General features: G+C 37.0%; 1 protein-coding gene across 3 annotated transcripts in view; it reads left to right on the top strand.

Moving 5' to 3' along the window:
- The window catches only part of LOC136853061 (transmembrane protein 272-like), a 37,135-nt gene that overhangs the window by 6,615 nt on the left and 5,755 nt on the right, over nucleotides 1–24,765 (top strand). The window contains exons 1-7 of one of the 3 annotated variants that reach the window (XM_067128302.1): nucleotides 1,939–2,065; nucleotides 4,669–4,767; nucleotides 4,895–4,964; nucleotides 5,306–5,416; nucleotides 5,831–5,953; nucleotides 7,001–7,156; nucleotides 10,618–15,997. In XM_067128302.1, the coding sequence (XP_066984403.1) occupies nucleotides 2,027–2,065; nucleotides 4,669–4,767; nucleotides 4,895–4,964; nucleotides 5,306–5,416; nucleotides 5,831–5,953; nucleotides 7,001–7,156; nucleotides 10,618–10,820 (801 nt within the window). In that variant the 5' untranslated portion in view covers nucleotides 1,939–2,026 and the 3' untranslated portion in view covers nucleotides 10,821–15,997. Of the gene's footprint in view, nucleotides 1–1,938; nucleotides 2,066–4,668; nucleotides 4,768–4,894; nucleotides 4,965–5,305; nucleotides 5,417–5,830; nucleotides 5,954–7,000; nucleotides 7,157–10,617; nucleotides 15,998–24,765 lie in introns of those variants that run through there. The other 2 variants (XM_067128303.1, XM_067128304.1) reach the window with 2 other exon arrangements.

Below are 24,765 nucleotides of genomic sequence, written 5' to 3' on the forward strand. Positions count from 1 at the left end.
AAAAGATATGGATATGGTAAAAGTATATACAATATTACAATTACAGATACAAAAAAGGTCGAAAGATTAAAAGAAAAAACTAAAGAATTAAAAAAAAAACTAGGACAAGATAATATAAAACATATTTGCATCATGTACAAAGGAAATGAACTACCATCAAGGTTTAAAGCTGGCTTATTTAATATAATCAATATAGATTCTAAAATTCTAAGTTCTTGTTCATTGCTGGACTTGATCAATATCTTAAAGTCCTCTCTGTTTACAGTTACGTGACATGAATTTTGACGGTGATCTCGTATTGTTGACTGTAGAGGTCTTACCAGTAGGACGCACGGCTGTTCGTGAACTGACAGCTCTGTGTTAGTCGATTCGAAACGAAAGATTCTTTATACTGGAACCGATATATTCCAAATTGCACTTGGAACACGTAAATTTGTAAACAATCGACGAACAATAATAATAATAATAATAATAATAATAATAATAATAATAATAATAATAATAATAATAACTTTTAAAATAGCTGACTAAATATCAAACTAAGCGCGGTATCAACTGAACAAAAAAATTATTATTATTATTATTATTATTATTATTATTATTATTATTATTATTATTATTATTATTACCTGTACGGTAACGTTCACAACACAATCGTTAGATTATTATTATCTGTGAAATAACATTCACAATACAAGCAATAAATTATTATTATTATTATTATTATTATTATTATTATTATTATTATTATTATTATTATTATTATTATTATTATTATCTGAAAAAGTAAAATCACAACGTAGACAATAAAACTGTTCGACACTGTAAGGTCAACGAACTGTACATGGAAACCAACATCATCTAGAACAATAGCCGAAGTGGGCTGAGCAAAAAATTGCTAAAAAAACTAAGAGAAAGAGCGATTGCGTCGTCTCAATATTCAACCATGGGATGTATTCTTGAAAAGCCCATTCTATCCATTTCTAAATCAAATGAGCCATATTTTGTGCTTTAAGCCTACCACTAGGCAAATGAAACCAAAAAATAAGTCAACGAAAGGTTAATGTACTGTCTAGACCTGACAGCATTGATTATTGGGTCACTAACCAGTTTCATCTAAATGTATGTAGATGACGTCTCGTGAGACTTTTACCTCTCATTATTCGAAAGGGGTAATTATCTACAGTAAGCAGGCGTACATTTCAGTTTAATAGTGTTATTTTCACACTGGCCTTCGGCAGCTAGAGCTATGTCACTTAAAAAGACACTGTATTAGGTGTAGTATATATATTGTAAGCATAATTATTATAGAACGTACATTTTAATGCGAGTCTCGTAATAAAGTTCCTGAAGAAGCTGGAAAGAAGAATGCTCAGGGGTAATTTGTGGTAATAAACGTACAGTACTTTAAATCAACAGCTGTGCTGTCATTTCCAAAGGGAAAAAGTATATTTGCATTAATACTTTTTACAACAATTTTCAGCACGACTATCTATTATACAGATAATGGTATATGTACCAGTAGAACACCCTGAACATTTAACCACTCTCGTTCTTTTCCTAATAGGAGACAGCTCTCATCTTGGAACGATTCGATTTTCCCTCTGCCTATTTGTTATGTTATAATTGTTGCCTAACAATATTGTAAAAATGCCAGTTTTGTATTGTACATCTGATGTAATGCCTTATTAACAATGTCTTCCTGGCGGCGAACACGATCTCATTCTCTAACATTACTTCTATGCAACGGAGAGAAGCTTGTATTGGTCGCTTATAATAGTGATATTGAGTAATATCTAATGAAGACTTTTACAGTCAGTCATTACAGATACATATATGATACGCACCTAAACATGGAAAATTGATTCATGGTAAATCTAAATATTATCGAAGAGAAAAGTAATCAATAAAGACGAAAAATTGTGCAAATCAACAGCGTCATATTCACGCGTAGTGTATAGTATCATCCAGGAGGTGCACACGCCTTCGTACACTCCCATCCTAATTTAGTTATAGAATAGTTATAATGAGACATATTGACAGAGAAGATCCTTGTATGCTTCAGGTAGATGTATATTGTTGATTTGTTGGTAAATGTAAGCTGTAGCCTGTGTATTAATAAGTATTTTGTCACGGTGGAGAGGAAAGATACGAGCGCCGCATAGCCGCTTAGATTTTGACAGTTGCTGATTGCTTCCAGTGGGTGCTCTATCTGACAAAATGTAGACCCACGAGATATATCTTCAAGGTTTTTCTTATTTATAGAATTATTTGTGTAGAATAGCAGGATTTTAATGTAAAACTGGAGCTATTTCAGCGCCAAGGTAGTGTAGCCCTAAGGTAATCTTTGGGGCAGCCAGGCTACCCTACACCCATAGGACTGCCCGTAATATTAGAGGTACAAACGGTACAGCCACTGAGTAATAATTAAAATTAGGTTAATTTTCAGAATAATGAACAATAAAAATTAAAATCTACATATTAAGCCAGTTCGAAGTAACACAGCTCAAGGTGCAAGCAATGTAATGTGCAGCTGACCCCTGACCTAACCTGCCAGGACTTGACCTAGGCTGTTAGGTGGATATGGAATGTGTTCTCTATATTACTTTGTGTGGGTTTAGGCCAAACTGAGATCTGCATAACACTGAGACATTTTCAGATATTTTTATGCGTGTAAAATACGGTATAATAGCTTACAGATGATAAGCTCGTAGCTAATATATTGTAATATACTTTCGCCCATTTTGAACTAGAATGGCCAATGTACAAAATCATATAGAAATTACTAGTCAGAGTAAGCTTGGAGCACATCTGTGCACTTGTAACGTGTCTTTCGTGAGCTTATGTGATTTGGGGGTTTTAGTGGGCCAAATTGTCCCTATCTTGTCATGTTAGTAACTGCAGGTTACACACAGTAACTTATCAATAATGTTAAACAAACATTACAGGGTATCCGCAATGTTAGAAATAATGTTAAACAAATATTACAGGGGTACCCGCAATGTTAGAAATACTGTAGTTCAGTACTCGACAACATTAAGGAAGGATGATGTTTTCGTAAGGTAGTTCAGTCTAACTACGGAGGTACAATTCTTGACTCTTATAGGTCTAGTTTAAATGAATTGTTCTTAAAAGAGGGTTAGAAATTAATTCGAGGCAAAGTGATTGAAATTTGACAGGCAAGTGGGAGGGGGTCATAGAGAATGAACGTAAAGGGAATAATTGACAGCAGCAAATAATGATGTGGCTTTTGTGACATTTTGATTCATGTTTTTCATCTTTTCTTATTCACTTTCATATTCATAAAAATTCCTGTTGTGCTAAAATCATAGTTTTATTTTTTTAGTATGAATACTACTGTACTATATTACATTTTGCTCTTGTGTCTGATATTCTTAAATATTTTTTATTGTGGCAATATTCTGTTTTAATTTTTCCCACATGTATGTACACTGTACTTTATTCCATTTCTCATCTCTCTCTCTCTCTCTCTCTCTCTCTCTCTCTCTCTCTCTCTCTCTCTCTCTCTCTCTCTCTCTCTCTCTTGTTTTTGGTTAATTGGCATTGGCACATTTCTGATCCACCACTATGAATATTCCCCCCCAAATCTTACTGCACAGGGTACACTTCTGCCATATTGCTATACAGTAATCCCATATCCAGAGGATCTTATGCTAAACTTAATTTCTGTGTTTGCTGTCCATTTTTTTTTTTAGCTATGCTTCCTGATATTTTTTCAGTTTACATTCTTCAGTAGTTCTTTACTGTTTTTCTTTTGTCCATTTGAAGATTCTTAGTATCCCCTGACTATTGAAAGGCTGACTGGGACTGGGGGACCATTCTGTTTGATAAACTTGCCAGAGGTGGATGAAAGGCCCCAGGAGAGTGTGATCTCTGATGACTAGCCCAAGGCAAATTGGGGTATTGCTGACCACGGGAGAACACGATGTGAAAAACTTACGACTAGTTTAGTCAGAAGACACACATGGCTAGATATTTAAGACTAGGGTACTGGCTCGATGAATAATGTAAAAACGTGATAAAATACGTTGTGGAGAGCAGTTGAAAAGCTGAAAGTAGCATTGTAGCTGTTAAATGAATAGAGATTAATTTGTACGAAGGAGATACAGGTACTGTAGCTACTTTTCAAATCTGTTAGATTAAAATAAGAAGTCGTGTGTGGAAGAAAAGTGGAGTTTTAGCTGTAGCTACTGTAGAACCAGGGTGAGTTCTTTGACACGAGTGTTGAGAAAATATAACTCTTTTAAAATGTATGTAGATAAATTACTTTCTTTGGTTGTTTCTCAGTTTTAGATTAAGCCAGTCTGGTTGTGGCTTGGGCCCTTGCTCCTTTGCAGCTTGTAATTTCTTTTGGAGACTAAGTGCATATTAGTTTTGGATGTAATAAGTTTTGTGCATAATGGTAGAATGTATTTTATGGAACATTAAATTTGCTTTAGAAGATTTACAGTTTTGAGCACAAATGAAAGTTTCTTGGTGTTGGTACTTATTCCAAATGCTAATATTCTCCAGTGTTGCAAAATAGCTTTTTAAAATTTTTCTTTATAATTTCTGCTCAGGGCTAACAAAGATATACTATGATCTGTAGTGCATTACATGTACTTATAAGCTGTATTGCTATTCATCATGACATTGTTTCGGTTGCAGGATGTGGATGGTACTAACAGTGCAGCCACAACTCCTGGGGATATCATGGTGATGTTAGAAACACCGACCACGCCGCTGCCTCTGCATTCACCCCATACAGTACTTAAATCATTCAGTTCGTTATACTGTACTTTAAAGATGGTTTTGTATGTGAAAAAAATCATTTTATTATTAAATTATATTTTTCACTGTTATCTAACAATATTTTCTAAATATATCTTCACAGATCACGACGACGGATAGCATGCCACCCAGTACACCTCCGCCTTCCTACGATGAAGTTCTTTCTCTTAATGGTATAGTTGTGTTTCAGTGTTTACAAATACCTTGATTTATTAAAAATAGAAACAGAGAGTGTTGCATTATCCAGAAAAGTTGTTAGCATATGCAGTTTAGCAATTATAAATTTTTCTCATACATTGCTGAAGAAAGTTAGTATATGGTAAATGTAATGATCACATGCTCCTTTATATTTTCAGCACTGTTTAAAAGTGCTTATTTCATTGTTTGTCAATGGATTTTTTAAATATTTTGTTATGCATTGTAAAATGAATTCTTTATAAATCTATTTACTGTATTTTAATGCCACTCAGTGCTAATACTGACCTAATGAAAATCAATTCTGTTCTTTGGACAGTCCCTCCTCCAACGTACGAGTCTGTATTTGGCAGAGTACGTGAAGTTCACAGAACGTCCAGTGGAATAGTCGATTTTGTTAAAAACCTGATTATACTATTATTAGGAACAAGTAAGTGGTGATAAAGTAGACACTTGTCTTAAATGATAAGTAAAAGGCTGTTAAATAAATTATATAAGTTTTGCTTCCACTACTGCTTGCATTAAAAATTTGTTCATATTTTGGCAAATATTATTATTTTAAAAACATTTTTAAGGCCTCGGTTTCATTTGTTCATGTAGACAGGCAAGATTCACTTAATCGTACTGAACAAGAAGCCGTACTGATTGCACCTGTTTTCTTTTGTAGAAGACTTATCACGGGCAGGAAGTGCAAGAAGCCCAATCAGAATACCGTAACAAACTTGCATTGGACATTTATCAGTATATTAAACCCTTAACTGTTGTGCTGTGGAAGTTTTCTATAAGTAAAAAGGATACATTGGAAGCATTGATTCCCTAAGGGTAATTTTTTATCTATTTTCAGTTGGATGTACTGTGATGCTTGGGGTAACGATAATTATCCCTATCGTTATGATTGTCATTGGTTCCCTGAAGATGAATGATTGCCCAGCTGAGGAGTATATTCCAATATATCTTGTTGTTGGGGGTGAGTTCAGTTTGATTACGAATGTATACTTATCTTCTCATTACCGTATTTATTTGATGCTGTCTTCAGATGTTACATGAGTTTTTATATAAAATGGATAATACTGTAGTATTCTTTTGAGAAAACTATATGGAGGAAGTGAGCACAAGACTGCTTGGAGCTACTTTCATTTGAATGCAGTGTATTTGATTATTGCCTCTACCTTATTGTAATGATTTGAATACTTCCTACAGTTCCATAAGAGAGGAGATTAATTGACAAAAATACCGTATCAATTGGAAAACTTTCCTAACCCATATTAATATTTGTGGAATAAGTACTTGTGATGAACATACGGTTTCTTCATATAACAACTATCACAGGGACTGATTGCAGGAGCTCTTGCTTCCTGAGCGTGATTTGTAATAAGCTATAGCATCAGTTAATTAACTTCAGAATTCTAGAAACGTGCAAGATATTTGAATAAGAAGTTTACTGTATTTTAGAGCTCTGTGATGCAGATCCCTGTTGTCAAGTAACAATTATAATTATAATAGAATAATTGCATTCTTTCATTTGAAAAAAATTATGATTACAACACTTATCTCTCAGGGTCTTGATGCACTATTAAGAAATCATATAAGGCAGTAAATTGAGATAAATATTGTTAGACAGAAACTGCCTTTTATTGTCAGACATCTCTGTTAGGTATGCTCATTTATGCTCACTTTATTACCAGTTCTCACAAAAATGATTCTCATGAGACACTTATTTGATTAGAACACTACTCCATGACAGCTATAATAAAGATTTTTCCTGGATATTGTGCAATTTGACTAAAGGTGGGCTTCATAACTGGTTACATGATGGTAAAGTAACTTTTGTGGAAGAAGGGACATTGTTGGGGGCATATTGCTTAGTCTTGACAGAGATATGTGGTTCCTGAATGCTGTTGTTTATTTCCTTAGGTACCTTGGCAGCTAAGATTGTATAAGTAGTTACTTTTACAATCTTCGCTGCCAAGGGGAAGTAAGATAATAATAACTTTTTTATCTTGCTTATTTGAAGGTACGTTTGGAGTTATAAAAAGCCTTTTGAGTTTGGAAGTTAGACGTCGAGCAAGAGAAGATGAGGTAGATGCATCTAATGCATCAGTTCCATGGCATAGGAGATTACAGTTTGGAGGTTCTATCAGTGTATTCTTATTTGTTTGGTTTATATTTGGTAAGTTACTTGTTGATCACATTCATTTCATGTCTTTATGCATGTTTAATACTGTATACTGTAGCATAGTAATCTAATTCACCATAGTTCTTTATGTTGGAGAGTTTTGTTTTATTTGATTGACTTATGATAAGTTATTTAGAATTTCCAGATTTTTCTCCTTGTTCTTTTTAGCATACTGTAATATATTGAAATGTCTTCCAGCAATATTTTTCACTTATTATTATGTCAGTTTAGTATTACAGACAGTCCCCGGTTGTAAGCCGAAAAATCGTTGAAAATTGTCAAAAATCCTAAGAAAACCTTACTGTTAATGTTTGGGGTGTATTGAAAACGATGTAAACTGCATTTGTATTGAGTTTTTCATCAAAGAAACCTCCAAATTTTTATTGTTTTGCCATTTTGTAGCCATATTTCTTCCGTCGGATCGGCGTCGTAACCCTGGAACATGCATGGAAAACGGGAAATAATTTCTGATGAATATATTTGAAAAGTGTCGTAACCTCGGAACGTCGTAAGCCGGACCTGTCGTAACCCGGGGACTGCCAGTAGTTTATTACTGTCCTTATTTTTTGTAAGATATACAATATGCAGCTTTTATTTTTAAGTAGAAAGCTAAAACATGTAGCAGAAATACCTTTACTGTAGTAGAAGCATACGTGTTATATATATGAAATACAGTGTGTCAGTCTCTAGCAGAATTCTCCTTAGCTTTCAGTTGTATGGTATAAGAATGGGAAAAACCATTAATCTAAGTTTTTCAGTACTAACCCATTACTGTAATAGTCTGATTTTGCATTGCAAACTCCCAGACAGCTTATTCAACTATGGAAGATGCAAGGAAAAAATCAGTTGGGGTCTGGTAGGTATGGACTTGCACAGTTCCCCTCAGAGCTGTCTTTATGAACTGAATCGATTTTTATATACTGTATACTGTAGTCTGATCCAGATGCAAAAGAGCCATATATTTGAAGGTGGCAATTTGGTTAAAGTATTGGGGTTTTATTGAGTAAGTTAATGTCCAATTTTAAAAAATTATGTTTGTTTCATCCCAAATCCATAGCTAAAAAGACTAAGCTCAGTAGGGAACAGGTTGAAAGCCTACTGGAATTTTGTTAGAATACTAACCTCCATAAGATGTATCTTTGGGAGAACTTGGAAATTTCAGAGGACTAAGGAGAGGTCTCACTTGGGTGGCAGGATTGTTGTACAAGGAAGCCCTTTTTCAAAGTAGTGAAAGAGTCTTCTGAGGTCCCTAGATACAGTCATTTCAATGCACTGAAGTTCCAGCACTTGTAAGCGGGCTGATTTGTAGCATTTCATTGCACACACTACCATCATCATTTGAAGATGCAGTGGATGAAGAGGTCAGTAATCACAGGAGTAGAGTTGTTGAGTGAATTGATGTCCCTTTCCCTACATCAATTGAGAAATATGTTCTACTCTGCCTGGTATGGGTTGAGGGCTAAAGATCAAACAAAAAAAAAAAAAAAAATAGGTAATGGCTGCAGCAGCAGCAACCTCTGAGGCTTCACTCAGTAACTCTAGACATGAAGGCACTGTGTTCTTGGGTTGTTATGGAACTTTTGGAAATGAGTCTGTTTCAAATGTCTTACCCAGGTTGGCAAGATCATGGGGTGGTGTACTAAGAGTCCATAAATCAGTCCTGTTTGGTCCATAGTATATAGCAGTCAGTGTCAGCTTGATGTTGTAGAAGGCCCTGATCTTCTTTGACACTTGCATGATTGACTGAATGGAGAAGATGGCATACATATCTAGGATGTCCAACTTTGAATTATGGCATCTAACTTTCAGGCTTCTGGATCCAGCAGCCTTGCATAATACTTGTGGTTCAGGCTCACTGCAAACTGACCCACTTGAATCATACCCCATAGATGTCAAAGAGTTACACAGTTATCTAAATTCAGAGGAAGTTGCTTCCCTCAACTCTGTTGACTGCTGCCCACATTGAGATCACCTCTAGATAGTGGAGATTTGGATCTTTATCTTTGTTAGTTGCTGAAATAGATTATTGTGGAGTTGCCAGCCATATCTCCAACAACCTGGCCCTTTACTAACATAGTGAATGACTGGAACACTACCTTTTATTCCTGAGAGTTGGAAAGCTGCTCCCTGAGTTCCACCAACCAGGATCTCATCACTTGCTGATGAAGATGTGCTCCCTAACCATGTGTTGATGCATCCCTGAAGAGAACCTCCGGAGCTTGTTGAACTAGAGAACATGTCAGATGGCCTGGTTCCTGCCACAGCTGGAGATCTGGTTGTATTTCTTCCAAGGCTGTGATAAGGAAATTTTTTAATGTTTTGGCTGGGTTGAGGGGGAGAATTCCACACCATCCTTTTTAGTCAACTCACAAATAAGTACCGTAAAGGGAAATGGACAAGTGTCGATCCCTCTACACACATCCACACAATAATTGTTTTAACAGAAGAAATAGACACATGTAGATATATTAGAAATGTTGAAAAATTTTAACAGAATGGTAGTAGGAAGGATCAGATCATGAAAGATGTTGGCACAAGACAATGGAAGCTATCACAAAGGTGATCAGGGAAAGTGATGAACTGTTGATGCTATTTAGTCACATTACAGATTACTGTAAATGATGGTGTGGTGTGCAGAGGTAGAGATATAGTCTGGAGAATGAGACCATTCTTTTCTTAATGAAACATGAAACAGGTTGGTGTGACAGGGATATTTTATACACAGAATAAGGCATCTTTTGCTTATCAGGGTTGTAGTGAACTTGCAACTGTTATCCATATAAACTCATTCCTTTTAACTTAAGTTTCTCCCCCCCCCTCGCCAAAATAACTTTTTGAGTCGCAGCTGTCCAGGCAACACAATCTTCCAGGAGGCATGGATTTTCTTAGTTTTGCTTTTCACAGGGACCAGAATGTCTGAGATTCATGCAGATGCCCAAACTAGGTATGCCAAAAAAAGTAATGTGTTGATATTGAAAAAATTAATATGCTTTTAAGAAATTAGATTTGTTTTGACCATCCATGTTCCTTTATCATTCTGTCAGAACTATCAGCCATAACCAGTAGTCTCATCAGTAGAGAGAAGGAAGGATGAGCTCAGTCATCCATCTGTGTGTTTGCTTGTGTAGCAACCTTTTAGGGTACTGAGGCTGATGTGGTTTACATCATCATTTAGAATTATAATACTGTTGTAGAAATGTTTCCTGATACATATCTGGATCTCATTGCTTTACGGTGAAAAGTTGACTTGACAATTAGTACCAAATTACTTTGGTTTCTGAACACAGAAGTCCCATTCTTATTTTTGTATTTATAGTCATCCTGTTGGGATTTTGAAATGGAAACTTGTTTTACTTATTTTTCCAATATACTGTACAGTATTTAAAATTCTCATGCATGTATATGATAAGGATCATTAATTTACACCATGTCTGGAATTACACTTTACTTTTCAGGTTGTGTTTGGGTGTACAGAATTTACGAGCCAAGTTATGATAACAGCAGTACCCATTACTGTGACTACACTTTATACCAATTTACCTTTTGGCTACTAACCTCCGTCTATATTTGTATGGGACTCTTAATGTCATGTATGTGTTGTCTGTCTGTAGCCACAGTTGTTATGCAACACAGTCAGATAAACAGTGCTCATGTTTGAGCATATTTTTTAATTAGATAGTATTCAGCAGTTAGTTATATTTTCCATTTAGTGTAAATTTTTAAAACGAAGAGCTAGGTTTTTTTATAGAGAGGTGCACTTTTTTGAGGATTTTGTCACATCTCTGAGGACTATTTCACAAAGTACCCTACCCATTCATCTGAATCTTTCAGTCTAGACTGTACAAGGTTTTCTTGTGGAGACAGTTGGTGCTTGGTTATTCTAGTCACTTGGAAATTACTTGCTAGTCAGTATTTCATTTCAAGAAAAAAGTGGTTGAAAAAAATCTTACGGAAAGAATCGTAACCGGTACAGTTAAAAAGCTTTTAAAGCTAGTGTTATTTTAAGTGGTGCTCAAAGTGATGCATGACTGTATGGTTTCCAAACCTGTAAGTACCTTGTATGTATTCCTTTGAATGCTTTGATATGTAGCATTACATTCTGGGAGGAAGAAAGGTCACGCATTTATTGACAGCTCTGTGATTTTGTATATTTTTCCTTTGTCATTTTTGCTGTTCATCCCTCTTCTTCAGGTGACTTGACATTTCTTATCTGATTTGGGACATTATTAATGCCGAGTTTGTGTATATACTGTACCAGAAGTCTTGTGAAATTAGTACAATTTTTTCTCAACTTTCTAACCCTGTAACAGAAATTAATATTATTTTTCCAAAAAGAATTTGCATAGTTGCATCACCTCTGGTGTAAAAGTTACCTTTGTAAAGCAGCGTCCTGAGGGAAGTTTATATGTACAATAATCATTATTGCATTGGATGGTTAAGAGTAACTAACTGGGGCTCATCTCTTGAGAATTTCCTTACTCTGGTATCTTTACATCCCATATAGAGAAGTATGAGTTTTATGTTGCTGTGTTTTATATGGCATTTGCAATTTAGTAATTTTTTTTTTATTACACAGGCTGTCCCCGGTTTACTGTGGGATGTTCTGTTCCCGGCAGGATGCCATAACCAAAAAAATGTTGTAAACTGGAACATCATAATAATAATGGGAATAAATGGTGCTTACAGCACCATAAGTGCTGTAAAACCAGGGTACGGCACTGTAAAGCTGGGTACAGCACTGTAAAACCGTTTACAGCACCGTAAAACTGCTTATGGTGCCATAAAATCAGGTTAATGGCACCATGAGCCAAGCGCCATAAGTATGAATGCCATAACTCAAGATCACTGTAAACCGGGGACTACCTGTATTGTGTTTGTAAGATTTGGCAAGAGGAAATGAACACTCAAAAAGAAATACAATTAATGGACACTACTAGTCAAGGGATACTTTTGTTTAACTTTATTTTATTATATATTTATTTGCCATTTACATAATAATGGTGGAATAACTGTTGTTATTACTTATTTTCTAGGCCCTTTAACTTGTTAAAAGAAGGTAATGTAAGATTATTATGAAACTGTTTATTGAAACTCTAGCAGTACCTTGCTACACCTTGCTATATATAATGATGCAGTACAGAACCCTTAACAAAATAGAAGCTTCATTCTGTAGGACGTAATATTATATTACTTCATGTTTGAATTTGAGACTTTTCATTCAAATGAGGCTTGTTTGTCCTGTTATCATTTTTAATGTTTTTAGTAGGCTTATGTTCATCAGCACTGCAGTATGCAACACAAACCACACGGGATTTGATTTAGTTTTACAATATTGCTGTGAGCAGGCTCCAGTTTCTTGAGTGACAAAATGTTCATTCCTTTCTTGTGGAGTTCAGGTTCATGTTCTCAGTCAGTAATAAATTGCTGATTTGCACCGCCATTCTGTAGATAGGGATTTTGAATTTTTGTTTAACAGTCATAAGTACAGACCCAGCAGACAAAGCATTTTATGGCATTATTATGGAAACATTGAGGAGGAGAATGACAACAAAAATGGTGTTCCTAAGGTGGGTCTTCAATAATTTTGTAGTGTGTCCATAATTGTACTAAACCTTTTAGAAACATATCCACTCCTGGGCTGAGCATTCCCTTCAGCTCTTGAAGTGTCGGACGGTTTGGAGACAGCTCTGTACTCTTTTCTGGGAGAGAAAAGCCCGAAAAGCTAGAGAGTTCAGAGTCATCCCCAAATAAAGAATACGCTGACTGGGAATTAGTTGCAACTTTGGCAGGTTGATGGTGAGTCCCAGATTGCTTGTCAAAGTGAGTGTCCTCCTTAGGTCCTCTAAGCACTGACTTTCTGAGGAGGAACGAAGAAGCCAGTCGTCCAGATAAAGGGACACATTTACACCCAACAGATGTAGCCATTTTCCCAGTGGGGCGAGGACTCGTGTGAAGACTTGAGGGACTGTTGAGAGTCCAAAGCACATCGCTTTGAATTGGAAGACTCTTCCTTGGAACATGAAGCGAAGGAACTTCCTTGAATCCTGATGGATGGTGATGTGTAAGTACGCGTCCTCCATGTCCAGAGAGACCATCCAGTCCCCCTTCCGAAGAGACTATAGAACGGACTAAGGGGTCTCCATAGTGAACTTTGTCTTGGACACAAACTGGTTGAGGGCGCTGACATCCAAAACTGGTCTCCAACCGCCTGAGGTCTTGGTAACTACAAAGAGGCGATTGTAGAACCTTGGCGACGACGGATCTTGAACTTCCTCGATTGCTGATTTGAGAAGAGCTTCTACTTCCAGACTCAGGGCAAGAAATTTGTCTGATCCTGGAGAGTAAGCAGGCAATGGAAGAGGCTTGCAAGTCAAAGTTGGAGGTTCTCTGAAGGGAATTGCATAACCAAAGCGAAGAACTTGGACAACCCAAGCTTCCGCATCGCGACGAGCCCATTCCCTCCAAAAAAGCTGCAGCCTGGCTCCTACTGTTGGGCGAAGGAAAGAGGACTCACTTGGTGTTGGGTTTGGAAGAAGATTTGGACTTGGACTTGTATGGGGGGCAGGTTAGTCCTGGGTCTGTGGTAAGGACGAGACTTGCCCCCTCGAAAGGGTTGAAGAGGAGATGCCGACTTGGTCGGGGCTGTTGTTGTTGGCTGTGGCTTCTTGAAGGACTGGGCCCGTATGTCATACTCTTCTGGAAAGAGATGTTCTTTGACCAAGGGAGCGAAGAGCAAGGCAGATTTCTGAGTGGTGGTGACCCCTCTGGTAACGAACAAGCGCCAGAGTTCCCTCTTCTTGAGGACTCCTAAGGTGTAAAGGGAGACTGACTCGTTCGCTGCATCCCTCTCAGACTTGTCTCCACAAGACAAGAAACTCACAAGTTCCGACGTCACGTCCTCTGGGATGTCAGGGCAGTTTTCAATCTTGGATGCTAAGACACCCACGGTCCAGTCTAAAAGACAGGATCTCTAGCACCTTGAAGAGGTTCTTGACGAGATGGTCCATTTCCGAGGAGGAGAAGAAAACTTTAGTCGATGAGAAAGCCGATCTTCTATTGGCGTCCACTAAACTAGAGAAGTCCCCTTGGGAGGAGGCAGAAACTCCCAGGGAAACTCCCAGTAATGTAGAATTGGTGCTTCTGCCTTGGAAGGAGAAAATGCAAAATTTGCTTTTCCCAAATCTCTCTTGGCAGCCAACCACACATCGAGGCTTATGAAGGGAGCCGTGATCGCCTTCGATAAGGATAGTTTGGGAACGATCGGATCAGGCCTCGGCCTTCCCTTACGAAAAATGGACTGCGGAGGCTTAGGTGAAGGAGTGATGAAGCAGTCGGGATAAGTGGTCCACAGACACCTAAGCAGTTTAGTATATGCCGAATAAGAAGTAGATTCCTCTTCTGGGACTTCCTCTTCCGACGAAACTGGGGACAAACCAGGTACAGCAGGCACAGAAGCGGCAGGCAATGGGGTTGCTGGTTGAACAGGCGTGGTAGGCGCTGGGGTCGCTGGTTGCACTCCCTTAAATAAGGAAACAATATCATCTAATTGCCTCCTAAGAGGACCCAAGACGTCATCCAAAGTGGAAGACCGAGGACACGGCGGAATTCCTGAAGGAGGAACGATTGGCACCCTGGGCGCAAGCGACGCTTGTGGCACGAGAGGCGACACTCGGAGATCCATTGGAGGGGAGGCAGCAGCACCCTACCACTGAGCAGAAGGTTCCCACGAAGCCAGAGGGGCACAGGGCGCAGCCAACGTCTTGAGAGCTGGGGGAGGTGGAAGAGACGAAAGCGTGGAAGTCCGTTTCTTAACTGGTGGTCGATGTAAGGTTGAATCGTCCGACGAACTGGATGATAAGTCATGCGCACCTGGCGCCAGAGGCACACACACTGCATCCCTCAACCTTTTCAATGGAGGAGGGGACAAATAGTCCGACTTCCACGACCTTTTCAATGGTCTGGAAGCCGACAAGTGCCATTTGCGCCGTCAAGAGAGAGGAGAATCTCCCGATTCAGAAGATTCCGGTACACGGAACGACACACCTTTTCCGTGGTGGTCCGTCAGGCTCTGCTGAGGCACTGTAGACTCGACGGAGGGAACGATCGCTTGTGGGCAAACCCCAAGAGGCTCCCTGTGACATCTGGTATGTCTTCTCCCTGGTGCAGGGGAGCGGGACAGTGACCTTCATCTAGGAGACCTGTTGGGACAAGCAACCGAACCCTCAGATGGCACAACACTAGCACAAGGCACATTAGACTTCTCCATTAAAGTCTTCACAGAATTACCCAACTCAGGCATAGTACTACAAAGAAATTCAAACTTCTTCTCGAACCTCAATTCAAGACTGGCAATGGTACTAGGTGAAACAGGGTGGGAAGCTGGCATAATAGGTTCAATGGAAGGAGAAGGAGAACTAGGAGCAGGGGAAGCAGAAATAGACTGAGCAGAAGCTGAGACAGAAGCAGAAGTAGAAGCCCCAAAGTCTGCGGTAGCCGCCGGAAAGTCTGCTGTTGCCGACGGACCTGCATCTAAGCTACTCCCCTCTAGGCTAACTTTCTTGGTGTCCGACGTAGCTTTAGCCCGATGAACTGCCTTCCTAACTCTATCCTTAGCAAGTTTTTCTTGATGAGAAAGAAAGACCCTCCACTGCTGGTCTGACCAGCAACTACATTCGATGCAAGGCACCTCCCTAGAACAAGCCGATCCCCCTCTACAATCTACACACACGGTGTGGGGCTTATAACAACTCTTAATTTTAAGCCTGGCATTGCACCCACTGGTGCAAAACCTAACTGACGATCCTGAATCAGACATGATTCTAGTCAAACAACAATTGCAGTACAGGCGGTCCCCGGTTTACGACGGGGGTTCCGTTCTTGCGCCGCGTCGTAACCCGAAAATCGTTGTAAGCCGGAAAATCGTCGAAAATCGTCAAAAATCATAAGAAAACCTTACTTTTAATGCTCTGGGTGCATTGAAAACGATGTAAACTGCATTATTATTGAGTTTTACATCAAAAAAACCTTCAAATTATGATTATTCTGCTGTTTTGGGGCCATATTTCTTCCGTCGGATCGCGTATGACGCGTCGTAACCCTGGAACATGCGTCGTAAGCCGGGAAATAATTTCTGATGAATATATTTGAAAAGCGTCGTAACCTTGGAACGTCGTAAGCCGGAACCGTCGTAAACCGGGGACTGCCTGTATTGTACTTCACCGAAATCCAGCGAAAAATGATGAAAATACCTAGCGCGTCTGAAGAGCACTCGATTGCAGGTGTTTACCCGTGAACGGCAGGAACAGAAATTGACTTACCAGTACGTGATCCTTGGGACTACCGAGCGGGATGGCGGTAGATGGCGACATCAGTTACTGGCAATTGCAGTACAATTGCGTGCAATTTAAAAGCGCTGCCATTAGGAACTGATCTGCTATCATAATTGTTAGGTAAGTATGGTAAAACTTAATTTTATTATAAAAATCTCATTTTTGTGCAATTTTTCACACAGTTATTTTCATTTATTGGTCTGGTTAAAGTATGTAATTAATAATAATAGTGGCAATGAACTGTCTAGAGAGTAAATCAAGATCTCAGACATTGAGATAGCCTATAATGAAAAGGTAGTAAGTTGGCTGTAAATTAAGCAGAGATCTTGAAGACTGAGGCAGTTTGGGAATGTGCCATGAAAAGGAGAACAGCAGTTAGTCCAAAACATATTACAGGCAGTCCCCGGTTAACGGCGGGCTTGGTTAATGGCAATCCGGTTTTACAGTGCTTGTCTAGCGATGAAAATCGCCAATTTTCGGCACTGAAAATCGCCGATTTCCACTTATCGGCGCTGATAATTGGGTATTGGTGCCGATACATACATAACAGAGGCGTCGATAACCGAAAATCGGAGCTTTTCAGCACCAATAAACCCCAAAAATCGCTGAAAAAGCGCCGGAAATCGCTGATTTTCTGTTATCATCACACCCCCAGAACAGAACCCCCGCTGATAACTGAGGACTGCCTGTAGATAGTCAAGTGGCAAGACAAAGACTAGTATGAAGGCCCAGATAATCAGGGAGCAGCGGCTTGAATGAAGACCTGAAATTGTATTCAACTCCTTAAAGGGAAAACCTCACATAAAACTTTGATTATGATGACAAATAATAAACAATAAGAAAAAGCAGAAGGTTTCCTTGTGGATCAGCAAATGCAGCTGCCACCAAATATGAAGATGATCTTACCGAATATTTACATACAAGTAGGAAGGAACAAACCCCAAAGTTTTTCTACATAAGAAGTCTTGCTAGAGGTAACAATGCAGTTTAGTTTGGAAATAAAGGAAACTATGCTGTCATCAGCAGCAAGAACATTATGACCATAAAGAAATGGTTTGTCAGCCAGAATGCATCATTGCATTGTACTTAGTCCCTCTGGATGTCCACCAAGTACTCTGATTTTGCCAACATTGTGTCCGTCCATCAGAGCAGCTACCCATGCCAACTTCGTTGAGTCTCATTACAGCATTTTGTATTGTTATGTTTTTACCATTCATTATTGGGACTTTTTCTTTTTTATTGGAAAGGAAAGTAATGTCATTCTTTGATCACCCGCTGTAGTCCCTTCCCTAACCAATATTCTTTTGATCCAATTCTTTTAGAGGAATAGGCCCTTTTTATTTAAACATCTCTCTCTCTCTCTCTCTCTCTCTCTCTCTCTCTCTCTCTCTCTCTCTCTCTCTCTCTCTCTCTCTCTCTCTCTCTCTCTCTCTCTCTCTCTCTCTCTCTCTCTCTCTCTCTCTCTCTCTCTCTCTCTCTCTCTCTATAATTAGTATACTCTCTCTCTCTCTCTCTCTCTCTATAATTAGTATATTCACATCTATCTTAGTTCCGTTTTGCTACCTTAATCATGTATTTAGAAGGCTAAATGTAGTCCTTTTCACTTTTATTTTAATGATTTGCATTTCTGTAATGTTTTCTAATTGTATTTTGGAATCCATGTGGGTTTTGAGGTGGATCCTAATAGATATACAGTGATGGTTGAGACATTTTGTTTATTAATGTTAGGATAAAGTCTTTCCAGTTACAAAGATCTGATGTGTAAAAAAAGATCAGTAGGACTTATAGCAAGGTACTGCTTAAGTTACAAAGTACATATTTGTTTTTGTTAACAAAAACATTTTTTTAGAAATTTTCCTATCAACTTAAGAATCTAGTAAAGAATCTAGTAATGTGATGAGCATTTTGAACTTAAGGCCTTAAGTTATTCATTTTTTTAGTTCTAAGGTTTGTTTATATAACGATTTAATCTCTTGCTTTATGTAAGTGTGTTGTTTGCTGTGTGACCAGTATGCTCAAGAGAAGTACTATAAGAGGTTTATACTTTGAAAAAGACTTTTCGTATGTTCATACTTTGTATCCGTTATGGGAAGTCATGAGCGTGTAGTCGTATTCTCTCTGCCAAAGGAATAGAGTAACAGACATAATTGTACAATGTGTAGGTGTGATTTCCAGAACCACTTTTGAAGTGATTGCCTTTTAAAAAATCTCAACTCTATGAAGAAAAGGCTGTTATTTAGGTGCCATTTCAAATTATTCCTTCTGTTTTCTACCTTCTGATAATCATAATCAGTTGTTGACTGGTTAAAACAGTACTTGTTTGCTTTTCAACTCTTATACTTCAACAATGAAACTACTGTCAGTACAATATGATTGATTATGGAAAAAGCCTTATATTTTTGTACCATATATGTACTAATTACATTATACTTTTATGTAACAAACAAGTACAGTAATTCTTCGATTATCAAACCTTCATTGAATTGTATTTTTTGCTTACATAAATTATAGAAAGAACCCTTCAAAATAAAAAAAAATATGACATATTTGCTAATACAGGCCTTTGTAGAATTAGTGTAGATGATTGAGGAACTGCAGCAAACTGACTTGTTCAATGATATACTGGAATCATTATAAAAAAAAAAAAGCATAGAAGCTCTGTATACTTGAATATATGACTGCCCCTGGTACATGTTTCACTGAAAATTGTGGCTACTTTAGCAGAATTTATTCTATAATAAAGTATCTCTGTTTTTGTAATTATTTTTTCCTGTAGGAGAAAGATCAACTATAAAAACATGGAAAATTTATAATAAACTACACTCTGCCGATGCAGCCATGATTTTTAATGAAATGTTTATGAGCGGGGCTCCTTCGTAAAAATAAAAATATAATTTTATGATATGGTTGTTATTCCTTTTGGCAAGGAGATAAACAGCACTACACTGCACTGATTTGACTCATTCCACTTCTAGAAATAGGTTTGTGATTATGTACATTTCACACAAAAATTTACTAGTCATTTGTTCTAGTCACTTGAACCTTTCAAAGGAACTTTAATAAGTTTGTATGATTGAAATTGAAATATGTTGCGGAATGTTGTTTCTGGCAATGTATATAAAATTACAGTAGAATCTCTTCCTCTGAAAATCATTAGGCATTGCACTAACAGAACTGTAACTGCATCCCATGTTTATCCTCTGATAACTTATTTTTCTTTATTTTCATGTAACGTATGGAATTGATCATACTAGAGTACAAACCACTTCTTTGCATGTCTTTTTCACTGGTGTCAGGTAGCCAGGCCAAGCCTCAAACTGAAATACTTTGTTACAAGTCTCATAAACAGCTTGTGAAGCAGTCCCATGGAGGGGATCCTTGTTCTCTAACTTACTGCATTTGTAAATTTTGGTTGTCTTTGTTAAGTGTAAAATATATTTTTGGTGCTTGTCAAGCATTTGCTTTAAATATCTCTCTCTTTCCAAATGATGTTGGCATTTAGTGTGGTTTTATTTTGTTTGAAATCTGTATTCATATGTGACTTGTGCATATTGCTCTCAGGAACATTTTATTGGTAATTTAGCCAATACTGTAAATATTTGAATCTCAATTAATAACAAGCAGGGCATTAGTAAGAAAACTGGAAAGACCCATCCTGCTGTATTTTTCATGCCTTTCAAAATTTTTTATGTTATTGTTAACAAATCACTTATATATGTATAAAATAATTTTATGTGCTTTATTCCATAATGCCGATGAGAGGTATTGAATAATCAAGCGACAGAATTGGAAAGAGTAGTGAAGGTCCACAGTTATTCAAGTGCCTCTGAAATGTTTTGGGTACACCCTGTTTCCAGCTCCTGTCAAAATTAACAAAGCATGTCTTGCCTGCCAATATTTGAAGTGATCATTTAGTGATCTGATTGCATTATATCTCCATTATAGAAATCATACTCCTAAATAGAGAGAGCATGACACATAAGTTAACATGCTGTTGGTTGTAAGTTAAAATGACCCAGAAATATCCAGAGTTCAAATTCAAGTTAATAATGCTTATTACAGCACATGAACTTCATGAAGACTTTGCTTCATGACAGATGAAGCTTGTCCTTGAAAATTCAAATAATCTCTTGATATTTTGGATTTAGGACTGCCTTACCACTGGGGCCTGTGAAGAAGACATGTATATAGCGAGCTTGTGTATGTGAAATATATATTCAAATAGTTTTACTTTACTCAAATGTATTTTATGTGCTGTTATATGTTCAGATATTGTTTTTTTAAAAATACTCTAATAGAGAACATGTTTTGTGAGGATATTAATTGACATAGTGATATTTCATGTGAAAATATGACTGTGAGGAAAGTAACTGAAAAGCTTAAAAGGTGTTTTTGTACCGTTGTTTCACATCATTATGCTTATATTTGGTTGTGACAAATGTCTTTTTCGTCGTCAGCATTTAATTACAGTTTTGACCTACAAAAAATTGTTTCTTCCATGTGAAGTTGTGTATTGCATGTGGAATCCCCAGGTATGTAGCCTTATGTGTTCATGTGAATTAAAAGCCACATATTTTTTCGAATTTGTGCCTGATACTCTTAATTAGGTGGGGGAACTGAGTGCCATATAAAATGCTTATTTTATTAGTAGAGTGGTGGTTTTCAGTTGACAAAACCTCCCCTTGCTGGGAATAACCCGTGTCTCATCAGGCACTCTCATTTCAATGTCCAGATGCTCCTCTGACTTCATTTTTTCTTTAGTGAACTTCAAGTTGATTCTTTGCTTTTACATTCAGTCTTGAGGTCTTTCTCATCTTGGTCATCAGTATGTAGTGTGCCTGAAGTTTTCATGCATTTGTAATATGTATGCAAGTTGTGTGTGTGTGTGTGTGTGTGTGTGTGTGTGTGTGTGTGTGTTGCTGTCGCCAGTGATTTTTAATGGCATTTATCTGCTTATTTTATAACAGCTTCGTCGTAGGTAGTGATACATTTATACAGTTTGTTTATTCTTTGTTTTTCCAGTCAGATGAAATGATTGCTGAAAAGCATAGGAGTCAGTTGTCTTCCCCCTAATGTGGCATTCAGCCAAATTCAAAAGAGAACTTTGAAATTTTCATATACAAATACAGAATGCTTATTTTTAGAGGGGTGCCTCCCTCCCAGGGCAGTCCATTCAGTTGGTCCAAGGCTGAGGTCTGCTGCAACAGTAAGGGAATTAGAGTACAGTGCGTTTAACACTTGAGACGTTAATTTCCCTTCAAGGGGGAAGTTTTCACCCTTCAGAAGTCACTGCTTTGATATATTAAGCATCTTTTTAGCACCTGTTTTCCACCTTTGACTGGGCATTGGGCACAGGTAAAAATAAGAAATGCAACATATTTTTGTCTACTTATGAAATTTCTAACAACACTGTATTTTGATGTCTATAAAACTTTTGTAAGTATGATTATTTTGCTTTGTGCTTTTTCCTTTCATTCCTTGGCCATAATCATGAGTCATTCAAGGAGACGGTATTTTAAACATTTATGTTATGTGGTGTATGATTGTTTTAGAGATGGATTAGTTTGTCTCTTGAGTCCATTGTTTTAAAGTTGAAAGAAGAAGTGATTGCTTCACTGTATGAGTAATGATTGATTGAATACAATGGCAACATTCCAGCCTAATTTTCTTGTAACGCACCCATTTGGAAGCACAGCCTTTGATGCACTGAATCTTATTGTATGATGTACATGTTAGTGTCATTAGCCTTACTTTTCCAATGACTGTTAGGTAATGAGAGGCAAGGAGCTAACAAAGAATAAACAGTGAAAATCATAGAGTAAATTTAGTATGTATGCTTTCATATGAGGATTTTTTGTAGACAGTAGTCTTTCAAGTTATTTTCTCTGTAGAAAATATCTTTATCGAATAGTTGCCTTATCCCACCACTGGTTGTCAAGATAATTTTGCCTTTATGCTATATTTATTTCATATTTGAAAAAATCTCTTCTGTTAGTAGATGCCATTCAGTGTTGTGAATAGTCTCACCATCTTTGAAGAATATTTTGTAAGATGGATATGGCTTTGTAATACTTGCTTTAGAATTTCATTTGTTTTTAGTATACTGTATTATGAAGCAAGGTTACTGTGTTTTTGTTTACCATTAAACTCAAAAGATTGTGCTGTGAAACATCTGAACTTGATGAGGATTTCTGTGGAAAATCATATGAAATGTGTAGTATTTCAAACTGGAGAAAAAATACCAAATGGAAAGCTATTAAATAATTTTTGTGAAATGAAAGGGTATAGGTAGTCTCCGCTTATCGGCGGCATTGGTTAACGACGTTTTGGTTTTATGACGCTTGGCTAACAACGTCATTAACCAGATTTTTGGCACTGGTAAGCAGTTTTCGGTGCCGGTAAGTGGTTTATCAGTGTCAGTAGGAAGTTTATTGGTGTCGGTAGGCAGTTTATCGGCTTTAGTAAGCGATATTCTATGCCAGTAAGTGGTTTATCATCATTGCTAAGCAGTTTATTGGCACCGATTGGTGTTTACGGAGTTGTAAATGCCATTTATTATGATTCCTGCGATGTTCTGGTAATCGACGATTTTCGGTTATTTGCACTCGCCCAGGAACGGAAGACCTGCTGTTAACTGGGGACTGCCTGTACCAAGTTGACTTTTTTTTTTAATTATATGCATTGGAATTTACATGTGATATTGGGACTGTGATGAAAACAATGAATTTTTTGCTTTTAAAGTGGTGGATATATAGACCTTAATTTTGTAGGTCATTGAGATACACTGTACTCTTGATCATATAGTCAGGTACACTGTACTATATAGCAGTTTGGGTGTAGAAATTTAATATTTTATCAGAAGGGCTATACAGTATACGTTATTTGCTTTTTAGATGCTTGTTAAAACATTTTTAAAATTAAAAATGGATTTTTTCAGTCTTTATTAAAAAAATTTTTTCTTTTTAAAAAATTATTTGCCAACTTTCCCAAAGAATGTGAGGAGTATTTATTTCTCTTTCTCTTCTCTCTCTCTCTCTCTCTCTCTCTCTCTCTCTCTCTCTCTCTCTCTCTCTCTCTCTCTCATATATATATATATATATATATATATATATATATATATATATATATATATATATATATATATATATATATATATATATATATATATATATATATATATATATATATATACTGGCTGTTAATTGTTTCTGGGTGGTCTAGTTTAAGATTACTTCCGTCATACAAAGAATTATGACAATACTGTACCCACATTAGCTTCTTCCCTTATCCAGAATGATTCTGTAGTGCAATATTTGTATAATCTTCACTTTATATGATACATAACATGGGAAAATTTCTTTAGGTGATGCTTTAGAATCTGAAAGTTTAAAATGTGAAGTATACAGTATGTGATTGGTTCAGAATGACTGTCAATTTTTGCATTACCTGTGTGTATATTTTGAAGATATTGACTAGAGGTTGAGGTGAATTTTCTTTATTTTAATGAAGAATTCTTAAGATTAGAAACTAAATTTTACTTAACAGTGGTTGTGTTCATGTGTAGACTTGAAAATTTCCACCTAAGTGTTGTCTAAATGTGGTGTGTCTGTATTTTCTGGTGAATTACTCCAAGGAGTAAATAATTCTGACGTTTTGTTTCTTCTGTCGTGAAAATAAATGGTAGAATTGTCTGACAATGTGTTCTCCAGAATATGGATAAAGAGGTGAATACTGTACAGTAGTATGTTTACTTACATTTTCATTTTTTGTCTCAAATGAAAGAGAAATAAAAATGTTGCTTCTCTTACATACTGCTTTAGTGTGCATCAGTTGCCAAAGTGTAGTGATACAATGTACAGTAATTTGGATTTGTCTGAACTTGCTTAAACACACTGAATGTTGATAATATTACATCATTTCACTTCATCCTCTGCAAGTAATATTATTTATAGTAGTATATAGATATATTTTTTTATTGTGTGGCAGAACTCCTATCACAGATTCTTGAGTGTCTTAAACTATATTAATTAAAGGCCTCTGAAAACAGGTAAAAGAAATACATTGTCATTAAGAGTACAAATAGTAAGTGCATTAGGCACATTTTAATCAAAATTGATTGGCACAAGTTTAAAAATACAATTTCTATAGATAGATTGTCAAATATTGATTACTCTTATCCTCTTAGAATTTCTTATGACTGCATAAATATTTCAAGTCTTCAGAGCAAAACTAGTCAACAGCAGAGTAAGAGCTATCAGAGAAGAGTGCTGTAAT

Source organism: Macrobrachium rosenbergii, chromosome 26, assembly GCF_040412425.1.
Source record: "Macrobrachium rosenbergii isolate ZJJX-2024 chromosome 26, ASM4041242v1, whole genome shotgun sequence".
Lineage (NCBI taxonomy): Eukaryota > Metazoa > Arthropoda > Malacostraca > Decapoda > Palaemonidae > Macrobrachium > Macrobrachium rosenbergii.